At 44.3% G+C, this 14,274-nt stretch overlaps 1 protein-coding gene across 3 annotated transcripts in view; it reads left to right on the top strand.

The window, feature by feature from the left end:
• Positions 1–1,220: 1,220 nt before the first annotated feature.
• EML3 (EMAP like 3) overlaps positions 1,221–14,274 on the top strand; it is an 89,809-nt gene continuing 76,755 nt past the window's right edge. The window contains exons 1-5 of one of the 3 annotated variants that reach the window (XM_053719956.1): positions 1,221–1,485; positions 4,853–4,990; positions 5,281–5,350; positions 6,030–6,317; positions 7,050–7,150. In XM_053719956.1, coding sequence (XP_053575931.1) covers positions 1,464–1,485; positions 4,853–4,990; positions 5,281–5,350; positions 6,030–6,317; positions 7,050–7,150 — 619 coding nt within the window. In that variant the 5' untranslated portion in view covers positions 1,221–1,463. The remainder of the gene's footprint in view (positions 1,486–4,852; positions 4,991–5,280; positions 5,351–6,029; positions 6,318–7,049; positions 7,151–14,274) is intronic. The other 2 variants (XM_053719954.1, XM_053719955.1) reach the window with 2 other exon arrangements.

Here is a 14,274-nt window from a genome sequence, read left to right on the forward strand (position 1 = left end):
CTTATAGCTCCCTTCTGTCTGTGTCACCCTGCAATGGGAGGGACAGACTTATACTTCCCTTCTGTCTGTGTCACCCTGCAGTGGGAGGGACAGACTTATAGTTCCCTTCTGTCTGTGTCACCCTGCAATGGGAGGGACAGACTTATAGCTCCCTTCTGTCTGTGTCACCCTGCAATGGGAGGGACAGACTTATAGTTCCCTTCTGTGTGTCACCCTGCAGTGGGAGGGGCAGACTTATAGCTCCCTTCTGTCTGTGTCACCCTGCAGTGGGAGGGACAGACTTATACTTCCCTTCTGTCTGTGTCACCCTGCAGTGGGAGGGACAGACTCATAGCTCCCTTCTGTCTGTGTCACCCTACGGTAGAAGGGACAGACTCATAACTCCCTTCTGTGTGTGTCACCCTGTAGTGCGAGGGACAGACTTATACTTCCCTTCTGTCTGTGTCACCCTGCAGTGGGAGGGACAGACTTATACTTCCCTTCTGTCTGTGTCACCCTGCAATGGGAGGGACAGACTTATAGCTCCCTTCTGTCTGTGTCACCCTGCAATGGGAGGGACAGACTTATAGGTCCCTTCTGTGTGTCACCCTGCAGTGGGAGGGACAGACTTATATCTCCCTTCTGTTTGTGTCACCCTGCAGTAGGAGGGACAGACTTATAGTTCCCTTCTGTCTGTGTCACCCTGCAGTGGGAGGGACAGACTTATAGTTCCCTTCTGTCTGTGTCACCCTGCAGTGGGAGGGACAGACTCATAGCTCCCTTCTGTGTGTGTCACCCTGCAGTGGGAGGGACAGACTCATAGCTCCCTTCTGTCTGTGTCACCCTGCAGTGGGAGGGACAGACTCATAGCTCCCTTCTGTCTGTGTCACCCTGCAGTGGGAGGGACAGACTTATAGCTCCCTTCTGTCTGTGTCACCCTGCAGTGGGAGGGACAGACTTATAGCTCCCTTTATTATTATTATTGGTTATTTGTAGAGCGCCAACAGATTCCGCAGGGCTAAGCTGTCTGTGTTACTGTGCAGAGGGACAGACAGACAAACAGGACCTGATAATTAAAGCATCATATAAAGTTTCTTCAGCAGCACTGACGCACCGCACTATTATCTGTCTGAATGAGTCTCTCTCTTCTCTTCAGTGTCAGATCCCTCCCCTGCCTCACTCCCCCTTCTCTCCTTCTGCCTGTCTCTCAGATGGGGAAGTAATACGCGCTTCCTGAGGGAGGGACAGTCACTGCACTGACACAGACTGTCTCTTCTGTCACAGAGGGAGGGACAGGGAGTGCAGGGGGAGTCTGAAGTCTCAGGGGGAGAGAAAAACTCTGATAAAGGGGGAGATAGAAAGTGAAAGTCTGAGAGTAGAGGGGAGTTACTGGCAGCCTGTGTGCTGGTCTCCCTCCCTGCACTAATCCCAGTGTATGACCCCAGGGGAGGGAGGCGAAACGCTGACACTGTGACACAGCTGGAATGGAAGAGGAACATCCTGCAGGTGAGAGGTACAAGGGGTGTGTACACAGCAGCAGTAGTAGCCTAGGCAGTGAGTTGTAGGAATTACAGAGTGATTTGCCTGTGTGAGTAGGGAGAGCAGAGTAATGGGGCTGAGTGTGCAGGAATAATAGTGGTGTGCAGGAATAGGAGAGTGATGGGGCTGAGTGTGCAGGAATAGTAGAGTGATCGCACTGAGTGTGCAGGAATAGCAGTGGTGTGCATGAATAATAGAGTAATAGAGCTGAGTGTGCAGGAATAGTAGTGTGATGGGGCTGAGTGTGCAGGAATAGTAGAGTGATCGCACTAAGTGTGCAGGAATAGTAGTGGTGTGCATGAATAATAGAGTAATAGAGCTGAGTGTGCAGGAATAGTAGTGTGATGGGTCTGAGTGTGCAAGAATAGTAGTGAGATGGGTCTGAGTGTGCAGGAATAGTAGAGTAATACGGCTGAGTGTGCAGGAATAGTAGAGTGATCGCACTGAGTGTGCAGGAATAGTAGTGGTGTGCAGGAATAATAGAGTAATAGAGCTGAGTGTGCAGGGATAGTAGAGTGAGGGGACAGAGTGTGCAGGAATAGTAGTGTGAGGGGGCTGAGTGTGCAGGAATAGTAGAGTGAAGGGACTGAGTGTGCAGGAATAGTAGTGTGATGGGTCTGAGTGTGCAGGAATAGTAGAGTAATATGGCTGAGTGTGCAGGAATAGTAGAGTGATGGGGCTGAGTGTACAGGAATAGTAGTGTGATGGGTCTGAGTGTGCAGGAATAGTAAAGTAATACGACTGAGTGTGCAGGAATAGTAGAGTGAAGGGACTGAGTGTGCAGGAATAGTAGAGTGATGGGACTGAGTGTGCAGGAATAGTAGAGTGATGGGACTGTGTGTGCAGGAAGAGCAGAGTAATACGGCTGAGTATGCAGGAATAGTAGAGTGAAGGGACTGAGTGTGCAGGAATAGTAGAGTGATGGGACTGAGTGTGCAGGAATAGTAGAGTGATGGGTCTGAGTGTGCAGGAATAGCAGTGATATGTAGGAATAATAGAGTAATAGGGCTGAGTGTGCAGGAATAGTAGAGTTAGGGGGCTGACTGCAGGGATAGTAGAGTGATGGGGCTGAGTGTGCAGGAATAGCAGAGTAATATGGCTGAGAATGCAGGAATAGTAGAGTGAGGGGGCTGAGTGTGCAGGAATAGTAGTGTGAGGGGGCTGAGTGTGCAGGAATAGTAGAGTGAAGGGACTGAGTGTGCAGGAATAGTAGTGTGATTGGTCTGAGTGTGCAGGAATAGTAGAGTGATGGGGCTGAGTGTACAGGAATAGTAGAGTGATGGGACTGAGTGTGCAGGAATAGTAGAGTGATGGGACTGAGTGTGCAGGAAGAGCAGAGTAATACGGCTGAGTATGCAGGAATAGTAGAGTGATGGGACTGAGTGTGCAGGAATAGTAGAGTGATGGGACTGAGTGTGCAGGAATAGTAGAGTGATGGGACTGAGTGTGCAGGAAGAGCAGAATAATACGGCTGAGTATGCAGGAATAGTAGAGTGATGGGACTCAGTGTGCAGGAATAGTAGAGTGATGGGTCTGAGTGTGCAGGAATAGTAGAGTAATACGGCTGAGTGTGCAGGAATAGTAGAGTGATGGGACTGAGTGTGCAGGAATAGTAGCTTGATGGGACTGAGTGTGCAGGAATAGTAGATTGATGGGACTGAGTGTGCAGGAATAGTAGAGTGATGGGGCTGAGTGTGCAGGAATAGTACAGTGATGGGACTGAGTGTGCAGGAATAGTAGAGTAATAAGGATGAGTGTGCAGGAATAGTAGAGTGATGGGACTGAGTATGCAGGAATAGTAGAGTGATGGGGCTGAGTGTGCAGGAATAGTAGAGTGATGGGGCTGAGTGTGCAGGAATAGTAGAGTGATGGGACTGAGTGTGCAGGAAGAGCAGAGTAATACTGTTGAATGTGCCTGAATAGTAGTGGTGTGCAGGAATAGTAGAGTGATGGGGCTGAGTGTGCAGGAATAGTAGTGTGATTGTATTACGTGTACAGGAATAGTAGTGTGATTGTATTACGTGTGTAGGAATATTAGTGTGATTGTATTACGTGTGCAGGAATAGTAGTGTGATTGTATTAAGTGTGTAGGAATATTAGTGTGATTGTATTACGTGTGTAGGAATATTAGTGTGATTGTATTAAGTGTGTAGGAATAGTAGTGTGATTGTATTACGTGTGTAGGAATATTAGTGTGATTGTATTACGTGTGTAGGAATATTAGTGTGATTGTATTACGTGTGTAGGAATAGTAGTGTGATTGTATTACGTGTGTAGGAATAGTAGTGTGATTGTATTACGTGTGCAGGAATAGTAGTGTGATTGTATTACGTGTGTAGGAATATTAGTGTGATTGTATTACGTGTGTAGGAATATTAGTGTGATTGTATTACGTGTGTAGGAATATTAGTGTGATTGTATTAAGTGTGCAGGAATAGCAGATGATGGGACTGAGTGTGCAGGAATAGTAGTGTGATTGTATTAAGTGTGCAGGAATAGCAGATGATGGGACTGAGTGTGCAGGAATAGTAGTGTGATTGTATTAAGTGTGCAGGAATAGCAGATGATGGGACTGAGTGTGCAGGAATAGTAGTGTGATTGTATTAAGTGTGCAGGAATAGCAGATGATGGGACTGAGTGTGCAGGAATAGTAGTGTGATTGTATTAAGTGTGCAGGAATAGCAGATTGATGGGACTGAGTGTGTAGGAATAGTAGTGTGATTGTATTAAGTGTGCAGGAATAGCAGATTGATGGGACTGAGTGTGCAGGAATAGTAGAGGGATGGGGCTGAGTGTGCAGGAATAGCAGTGTGATTGTATTAAGTGTGCAGGAATAGTAGTGTGATTGTATTAAGTGTGCAGGAATAGTAGAGGGATGGGAATGAGTGTGCAGGAATAGCGGTGTGATTGTATTAAGTGTGCAGGAACAGCAGGGGGATGATGCTGAGTGTGCGTGCAGGAATAGTAGTGTGATTGTATTAAGTGTGCAGGAATAGCAGATTGATGGGACTGAGTGTGCAGGAATAGTAGTGTGATTGTATTAAGTGTGCAGGAATAGCAGATTGATGGGACTGAGTGTGCAGGAATAGTAGAGGGATGGGGCTGAGTGTGCAGGAATAGCAGTGTGATTGTATTAAGTGTGCAGGAATAGCGGTGTGATTGTATTAAGTGTGCAGGAACAGCAGGGGGATGATGCTGAGTGTGCAGGAATAGTAGTGTGATTGTATTAAGTGTGCAGGAACAACGGGGGGATGATGCTGAATGTGCAGGAATAGTAGTGATAATAATGTGGGTGCAATAATAACACAGAGTTTTGCTGCCCTCCCTATGCCAGGCCTAGGCCCTTCTCCCAGGTTGGAGGGCCAGTTAAAAGCGCAACAGGAGGAGATAATGCTGATAAAGTCAGCTCTGTGCGACATTCTGCAGAGGATCAGCCTGCTGGAGCAGAGACCACCTCCTGAATGCCGGTCATGTGAGTCTTGTCTTGACCTCTGACATTTGTCATGTGACCATGACTGCTAACATTTTGTAGCCCTGTCCATTTCTTTGTTTGCAACCTCTGTTGTGTGACCTTTGACCCAGACATCAGAACCCTATGACTTATATGAATCTTAAGGTGACCACTGGCCTCTGACCTTCAGTGTTCTCTGTCAGGCTTTGATCCAAAATGATTTTGTCCTCATTTCTTATAAGAGCTCCTTTTTTTTACATGACCTCTGACCTTTCACATAGTGTACTTAATAATGTACTTGTCTGTTTCAGCAGGTGACCAATCCTCTGTGGTGCCTATTGTGAGCAAAGTCGATGCGGGAACTGATGCCATCAAATACAGGTACTAGAACCACAGATAATCTGCATACGAGTTTTATACGCAACAGGTGTCTGGAAATTATTAAATAGGTCTGAAAGAATATACAACCATGTGATCAGTTTCAGGAATTTAAATTAATGTTGCTGCTCTTTCTGGCATACAAGAGGTTAACCCAAACACTAAAGGGAAAACTTTGCCAGACCCACCTAATGTGGCGAATTTGTTACTATGGCAGCCGGCGGTCTCACAGTTGAGAAAATGCATCCATATACCTTTCATACCTGTAAGAATGTTGTCCCTCGGTGTGTCTGAATCTCTCACAATCTCATTATACTGTTTAAGGATTTTACACCTGCAGGTTTCAATGATTTATTGAATTTGCATTTTTAAATGAAGACTACAATCGAACAAAACTGTAAATCGGTTCACACTGTATAGCAAAGGTTTACTTCTAATATTGAGGTTGAACGTTTGGTACAGTGCAATTGTAGTGGTTGAATAAATTCAATGTTAAAATAAAACACTCTTCTTTTAAAAACGTGATTTTTATATTGCTATGTTAAAAAAAAAAACACTATTGTAATTCGAAAAAATCCACTTTCTTCAGTGCAATTTTAAGATTATTAAAAATAAAAAAAATACCAAAATTAAAAACTAAATATATATAATGAAATATAAAATGAATCAACTGTATTTACAGTCATCCATTGGGGCCACTGAACGCCCTGCAATCGTCTCGCCCTTCCCAGGCCAGCATTGGAACTCAGACAGAATGGCCCTTGACGCACGCAATATCTGGGGACAGTATTGACCAATCAGATAGTCTTTCAGCTCGTGAGACTGAGTCACTGAATGGAGGAAGCACAGAGGGAATTCCAGATTGCGGGGAGATAAAGGAGGTGGAGCAGGAATTGCAATGCCCAGCACAAGAAGAGGGCGGAGCTAATGTGCGTTCAGTGCAGGCTCTGAGGCAGAGCAAGAAGGAGCTGTGAGTATATTTAAAGGGACAAAGTAATTTCAGTTTAGTTGAAACTCTTGGTTGACAATATACAAGGGCTCGATTTATCAATCAAGTGCGGACAGGGGCATACATATTCGCCCCTGTCCACCGAACACTCCACTGGCGGGCAGCAAAACGCTGCCGGAATTTAACATTGCACACAAGCGCTATTTTGCGCTCACATGCAGTCCTGCCCAATCACAGCCAATCACCCGTAGGCAGGAACTGTCAATCCCCCCGGTCGGGAGAGGGGTTGGGAAGCTGATGACCGCTGCTTGATAAATCGTGACTGCAGTCAAGGAAGGAGAAGCCTTGATAAATCGAAACGCAAAGTGAGGTGAGAGGCTCTGTATATTTCACAGTGATTAAACGTTCTTCTGGGCTGTGCCAGGAACAGAATCTATTTAACAGATGAAATGGTTTGGTATTTGTTTGTGAACGAGATACAAATACAGAGAGCGAAGCAGTCTCAGTACTTGTTCTATGGGCCGGTTACCACCTGGTTCTTTTTAGCCCAATTGTGCTTTCTCCTGAACTTTCCTGAAGTCTATCAGTCTGATCCCACATAGTAAGGTCAGTCCAGCCCTGAAACACCAGGCAAGGGAAATGGCAGCCTCAGTCAGAGAGATGCAATGTTCTGTAGTGTTACTAAGGGATGCAACACTCTGCAGGTCAGTGGTAAAAAACAAAGCACCAATATTGTTTTTCTTTTTTTTCCAGATTCCGCAGAAACAGCTCTTCTGATAAACTGGTGAAAGACGCAAAGGAAAAGGGCAAGAAACTGGAGAGGAAAACAGTGTCGTCTGTTAACCTACTGAGCGGTGAGTGAGGGGAGGCCTGGGAGGAAGAGAGAGTGCAGGGATTATAGATATAAAGTGTGAGCAAGAGGACAAGGCTGTGATAGCTGAAAGGGACAACAAGAGAGGAGAATCTCTTGGCCCAGAATTTGTACATTTTATAATATATCATTTCTAGTAATTTAACCCCTTTGTTGCCAGTAACACATGCAGTGATTTAACCCACTGATTGCCAGGAACATCAATGCAAGATTGATTTAGCACACACATCTCGGCTATAAAGTCAAAACATTGCTCAAATCAAAAATACATTTTAACTCCAATAACTGTGATTTCACAATATATAGATTTTGGTATTGCGTTATCTTCAGGTATAGAACTAATTGCTATGTAGCATGTTGCAGTGAGTCATTCACCCTGTTTTTTATTTATTTAAATATTTTATTGAAAATAGTAATTGAAAATACAGGTATTGAATGAGAGTTTCAATGACAAGACAATGGCATATACATGCTAACAGTATTGAAATACCTAGAACCCAACAAACATACGGACAACAACACAAAAACTTGGTAACCTGTGATATATCTTGCCCGTCATAGCCGGGTGTCATACTTGTGCCTCGAACTAAGGTAGTGGGAGTGAAAAGAGATATTGATCGAGGTGCCAGGACCCCCTACGAGGCCTTACTTATGGGGCTCAGGATTAGCCTTATGGGTTTAGAGTAAAGGGATTTGAAGGTAATTCGAAGGTACATTCCCTCTTAGGTTCACATATATTTATATTTATGGGAGGGAGGGGGATGGGAACATGAAGGTTGAGAGAGGGGGAATAAAGAGAGTGGGAGGGTGAATGGGGCTTAAACTAAGTTCCTTTGTGTAGGTCATTATTATCTACCAGGGCAAGGTCAATAGTTAGATATCATGAGAAGTTGTGTTGGGCTTCCAGTCAGTATCGTTTTGTTCCTTCCAGTCTGCCCAAACCAGCTCAAACATGTCAGAATTGTTTAATTTATAAAAGATGTCCTTCTCCATGGTATATATGTATGCCATGGTGTTGCAGACTGTAGACCAGCTAGGGGAAAATTCCTTTTTCCATGAACAAGCTATGGCGTGTTTGATAGTCATAAATAGGTATATGGAGATGTAGGAGTGGTGTTTAAGCAAAGCGTGAAGGTGTAGGTGTTGGAGATCTGAAGCAGGTGACTTAGGTAGGGGGACTCCGATGCGAGATAGGGTTGTGAAGCATTGCTGCCACAAAGGTTGAATCACAGGACACTCCCACCAGATATGGAACGCATTACCTCTATAACCACATTTCCTCCAACACTCGGGAGACACACTCGGGAACATCGTCTAGTAGGTACGTAGTACCAGTGGGATAAAAGTTTGAAGTATACTTCATACAGCGTTGTGCAGTGTATTGCCTTCTGAGTCAAAGAAAAGGCACGCTCCCACACTTCGGGAAGAACTTGCGTACTTAATAGTGTCTCCCAACGGGCCAGATGAGCGGGTGTTTCAGGGCCTTGCGAACCACTCAACAGCACATAATGTAGGGTGAGGGGCCTACACAACCTGGCCCCCTGGTCCCAAATGGATTCCCATAGGGTTAGCGGGCGGATAAGATTCAGTTTAAATCCCCAGCTATTTAGAAAGCTCTTAATTCTGTGGAACTCCTAGGGCAAGTAGGAAGGCACTCCAGTACCACCACTGATTTTGGAGAGCTGCTTGAAAGAATTCCGGGAGGTTGTGGACCACAAGTCCGACACTAGATTAACCCCCAGTTCCACCCATTTATTAGGGTGGGAGTCCTGTAGTCCCGAAAGTAGACCCGGAATGGAAGTGATAGGGGAGGGGTGTGGAGCGATATTAGGGTGGTGTCTAATTTTGTCCAAAAAGTCTAGGCATCCTGAGATAACTAGATTTATTAACTCTAACTCTCTACGACAGTGCAGTGGAGTCCAAATCAGGTCTCGTAGGCTAGTATGGTGAGGTAGGGAGGCTTGCTCAATTGACCTCCATTTGGAGTGGGATAATTTAACTCCCCATTGGGACACATGGGTGAGCATAGCACCTTCATAATATCGGGAGACCGATGGAGAGGCAATACCACCAGAAGTTCTAGAGAGTTGAAGCAGTTTGTGTGCTACTCTGGGAGGTTTGTCCTGCCAGATGAATTTCGTGAAACCGCTCTGAAATTGGAGCAGGAGATATTTGGGAATCTTGATGGGAAGGCAACGGAACAGGTAGGTGAGTCTAGGGAGGAAAGACATTTTCAAAGCGGTAATCCTGGCAAGCCAGGATACATGCTGCATGTTCCAATCCCTCCTCAAGGAGCGGAGCGAGGCGAGGAGGGGAAGGTAGTTGTCTTTGATAGTTTGGGGGAGGCTACTAGATAGTCTAACTCCTAAATGCAAGACAGAGTGATCTGTCCAAGTGAAATGAAAGCTTTTTTTCAAGGAGGCCAATTGCACACTTGTGAAGTCTTGTGTGTACACTTCCGTCTTTGAAAGGTTTAATTTGTAGTAAGAATGTGCGCCAAAGTAGGCAAGCGAATCCAATAGTCTGGGAATATTCTGCATGGGCTGAGCCAAAAATAGTGTGACATCATCTGAGTCGTATAGAGGGCTTTGATAGCCCCTATAAAATCCCTAGGGAGGAGGAAACGTTCAAGGACCGCCCAGAGGTACTGCCATCTGACTCGGTCAAAGGCCTTCTCAGCATCAAGAGAGATGACCGACAGTGGCTTCCGGAGCTGAGAAGAGAGAGTAAGAATGTTAAGGAGTCTTCTCGTGTTATCAGGGCCCTCTCGTTGGGGTACGAAGCCCACCTGGTCTGGGTCAATTAGGGAGGGTAGTAGCTTAGCAAGCCTGTTGGCCAAAATCTTGGAGTAAAATTTTATGTCAGTATTTATCAAAGAGATGGGCCTATAGCTGGCGCAAAGAGTTGGATCCTTGTTTGGTTTTAGATTGGTTACTATTCTGGCTTCTAGAAATTCTTTTTGAAAATGGCCTTCTTTTCTAGCTAAGTTGTAGAACTTGAGCAGTAAAGGGGAGAGCTCCCGAGCAAAAATTTTATAGAAATAAACCGGATAACCGTCTGGACCAGGTGACTTGAAAGATTTCGCATTTCTAATAACCGTCAGGATTTCCGAAAGTGAAAAAAGGGAACTCAAAAGCTTGCGCTGTTCGAGGGAGAGTGTGGGGAGTGACAGGGTCCCAAGGTAGGTTCGCAACACCTCTTGAGGAGTGGACCTAGGTGATTCAGATGTGGCTATATTATATCATTTAGCATAATAATCAGCAAATGCCTCCCCTATTTGGGATGGGACTTGAAGAAGGGATTCTGAGGTTCGTATGCAGTGGATTCGCGAAGCCCCTGCCCTATTTCTAATTTTATTAGCTAGTAAGGAGTCAGCCTTATTGCTTTTGTAATAGAACAGGTGTTTCAGTTTTGTGAGATTAATCTGAGTTCTGCGAAGCTCAAGCTGAGAAATGTGGTTCTTAACTGCAGTGATTTGAGATGAGATGTCTCTATTAATTGTGTTCCTATTTTGTTCTTCTAGCTGTCTCAATTTGATATGGGCCTGGGAGAGGGTGAGGCCAGCTTGCTTTCTGAGATGTGCTTGTTTAGTGATCAAAAGATTGTGGCTTTAGCTGCTCCCCACAAGGTGTCATCCCTAACAGAGGCATTGTCTTTGGTTTGTATGTAATGAGTAATATCCCTGCGGAGATCTTCCCTAAAGGGCACATCCTCAAGGATATGATGGGGTAGTCACCAGTTGGGCCTTGAGCGAGTAGCGTTGGTCGAGTTTATATCGGCCTGCACCAAATCATGATCAGACCAGGCGCAGAGGGAAATTCTGACCTGCGTAACTAGGTTGACAGAGTCTGCTGTAGAGAATATGTAGTCTAGTCTGGAGTACAGTCTGTGAGGATGTGAAAAGTGTGTGTAGTCGTAATCTTGTGGGTGAATGGCTCTCCAGATGTCGTAAAGGCCTGAGCAAGACAAGTGTCGAAACCTGCTGGATAATTGTTTGGCTGGAGAAGGCGCTATAGTCATAGAAGTGGTTTTTCTGTCGACTGTGTGATCCCAGACCATATTAAAGTCCCCGCTATAAGGACCCTACCCTGTTGGACCTGTGCGAGTACATGGAGAATGTGTTTGAGGTATCTTGGTTGGTTAGTATTTGGAAGATATATAGAGGCCAGGGTATAGATAACATGATTGAACTTACAGATTAGGATAATATATCTCGCTTGAGAGTCCTTAATGACTTGTATTGACTCAAAGGCGAGCCGCTTATGTAATAGGATCACCACCCCTCTGGCTTTTTTGGTGAAAGAGACTGTTTCAATGTGCGTATAAATCTTGGAAATAAGTTTGAGGGGTTCGCTATCTAACCAGTGGGTTTCTTGGACAAAGACCACATCAGGGTTGTGGTGTTTTAGGGATCTTAGTAACAGACTACGCTTATGAGGGGAATTGAGACCTCTAACATTATGAGTTAAAAGCCTAATAGTGGACATAGCAGGTAGTGGGAAAAGGAGAGTGAAGCTATGTCTATGGGGATAGGGCACGTAATGTAGAAGCAGAAGGGGGAATAAGGGTATAGGGAAAAAGATGGGGGTGTAGGACGGACACTAAGTTAGTGTCCCAAAATGTGGTGGAAATAATCCGCCTATCGGAGTCCTAGCACGGACTTCTAAGTGGGGACGGAGAATATTAAGTGACAAACCTAAATGTGTGAGGCTGAGAACATCATCAGCCCCGCTCTGTAACATACACATAGTGAACTACAAGTAAATAACAGTTAAAGGGACACTGAACCCAAATTTTTTATTTTGTGATTCAGATAGAGCATGCAATTTTAAGCAACTTTCTAATTTACTCCTATTATCAATTTTTCTTTGTTCTCTTGCTATCATTATTTGAAAAAGAAGGCATCTAAGCTTTTTTTTAGTTTCAGAACTCTGGTGTAATGTGATTTATTGTGTTGGATCTCAACTGCCGTAATATTAGTAGTATGAATGTTTCACTCTAAAATACAGACTATTATTTCAGCATAGGCTGTGATGATTCAGAGTGAGTTTTATTTTATGATGAATTGAAGTGTAGAAATATATATGTAAATATGGCTACTATTAATATGTAGCAATATTCCGCTCAGTAACTGCAAAGGAAGTTCAATAACTTTGAATTAGGAATCAGAATTGGCAATCAGTGGGTTTCAGTAAGGATACTTAGGTTTAGACAGACAGCATGTGAAATGTGGACTAGCCACTGTAAAGGCTGACAGCTATAGTATCCGTCTTGGATGTAGTGAGAGAGAACGCAGAACCAAGCAGCTGCTGACAGGGGCGTGTCAGATACACAGGAGTTTCCCCAGCTGGTGACGTCAGAGCTGTTCCGTAGCGTTATACTGAAACCGGCTTGTTACACTTATAAAATGAAACAAAAGTAGCGATATGCTAGTAATGCAGAAAATAGACCTGTTATCAGTATGGAAGTAACTTTAGATTTTATTTTACTTGTGGTTGCTCCTTGGTTGTTCCGGTTTGTCCTGGTTTGTAGCTGTCTAATAAAACAGATCCAATCCTCAGGGTAAGAGCTTGTGCTGGCTGTAGAGTAACAAATATGTAACTTAGATGATTTAACTCAGTTACACTGGAAAAGTTGTTTATAGGACCAGCTCCAGCTGGTATTTGTAAATCCAATAACTTTGGGTATCATATAACTTCAAATTCTTGATATAATACACAGAATCAGAAATGGATGCGTAGAGCTTAGCTGATATGAACTTAATAACTAAGCACTTGTTTGGGGCGGAGACATGACTTAAATACAGGTGGGAAGGTAAGCTGCAGTAAAAAAAAGGAAAACCAGGAGCGGATTCCTTACACGTCCCCCCCCTCAAGCAAGCCGACCACGGCTGGATGTTTAGGTCTGTGTGGAAAACGTCTATGGAAACGTGCAACAAGCCTCGTAGCATCAATATGGGTATGAGGTTCCCAGGAGTCTTCGTCAGATGAAAACCCTTTCCATCTCACAAGATACTGAAGTTCACCATTACAATATCTCGAATCCAGGAGATCCTGAACTTCATACATGTCTGTGTCCAGGCATACCGGATCAGGAGGAAGGAGAGGTGTAGGAGGGTGTTGACCTGTATAAGGCTTGAGCAAAGAGACGTGGAAGGTGGGGTGTATTATCAAAGAATCAGGTAGATCCAAGGTAACTGCATTCTCATTTACTACGTGAGTGATCTTGAATGGACCGATGAATAAACTAGCCAATTTCTTCTTGGGAAGATGTAGCTTGATATTTTTTGTTGACAACCACACTAAGTCCCCTATTTTATACTTTGGAGCAACTCTTCGTCGTAAGTCATAGTACTTTTTCTGAGTTGCTTGTGCATGCTGTATGTTTGTACATAGATGATGGAAGTTTTCTGCTAGGCGTTGTATCAATTCGTCAACAGATGGTGTATTTTCAGAAGAGGACTGGTGAAAATTGAATCTAGGATTGAAACCGTAGTTAGCAAATAAGGGAGAGTAATTGGTGGTACTGTTGATCGTGTTATTGTAGGAAAATTCGGCCATAGCAAGAAAGGATGACCATTTGTTTTGATGGTATGAACAGTAACAACGTAAGTATTGTTCGAGCCATTGGTTCAATCTTTCAGTTTGTCCGTTCGTTTGTGGGTGGAAGGCAGTACTTAGCCGTTGTTCAATTTGTAGAGTTGTAGTGAGTGTTTTCCAAAACCTTGAGGTAAATTGGCTACCTCTGTCAGTGAACAAAACAGTCGGTAAACCATGATACCGTACTACGTTGTTTAGAAACAAATGTGTGGTTTCCGAGGAAGTAGGTAACTTGTGGTAAGCAATGAAATGTGCCATTTTAGTAAAGTGGTCTGTAACGACTAATATGGTGATGAAACCAGAGCTTGGTGGTAGGTCTACAATAAAGTCCATGCCAATGTGAGCCCAGGGTGAATTGGGTATGTCCAAAGGCATGAGGAGTCCGTACGGAGGTCTTCTCTCGGGTTTGGATACTGAGCAAGTATTACACTGCTGGATATAATCCTTGATATAATTTTCCATGGATGGCCACCAGTAAGTTCTGCTTACTAATTCCTTGGTGCGTCTG

The sequence above is a fragment of the Bombina bombina genome, chromosome 7, assembly GCF_027579735.1.
Source record: "Bombina bombina isolate aBomBom1 chromosome 7, aBomBom1.pri, whole genome shotgun sequence".
Lineage (NCBI taxonomy): Eukaryota > Metazoa > Chordata > Amphibia > Anura > Bombinatoridae > Bombina > Bombina bombina.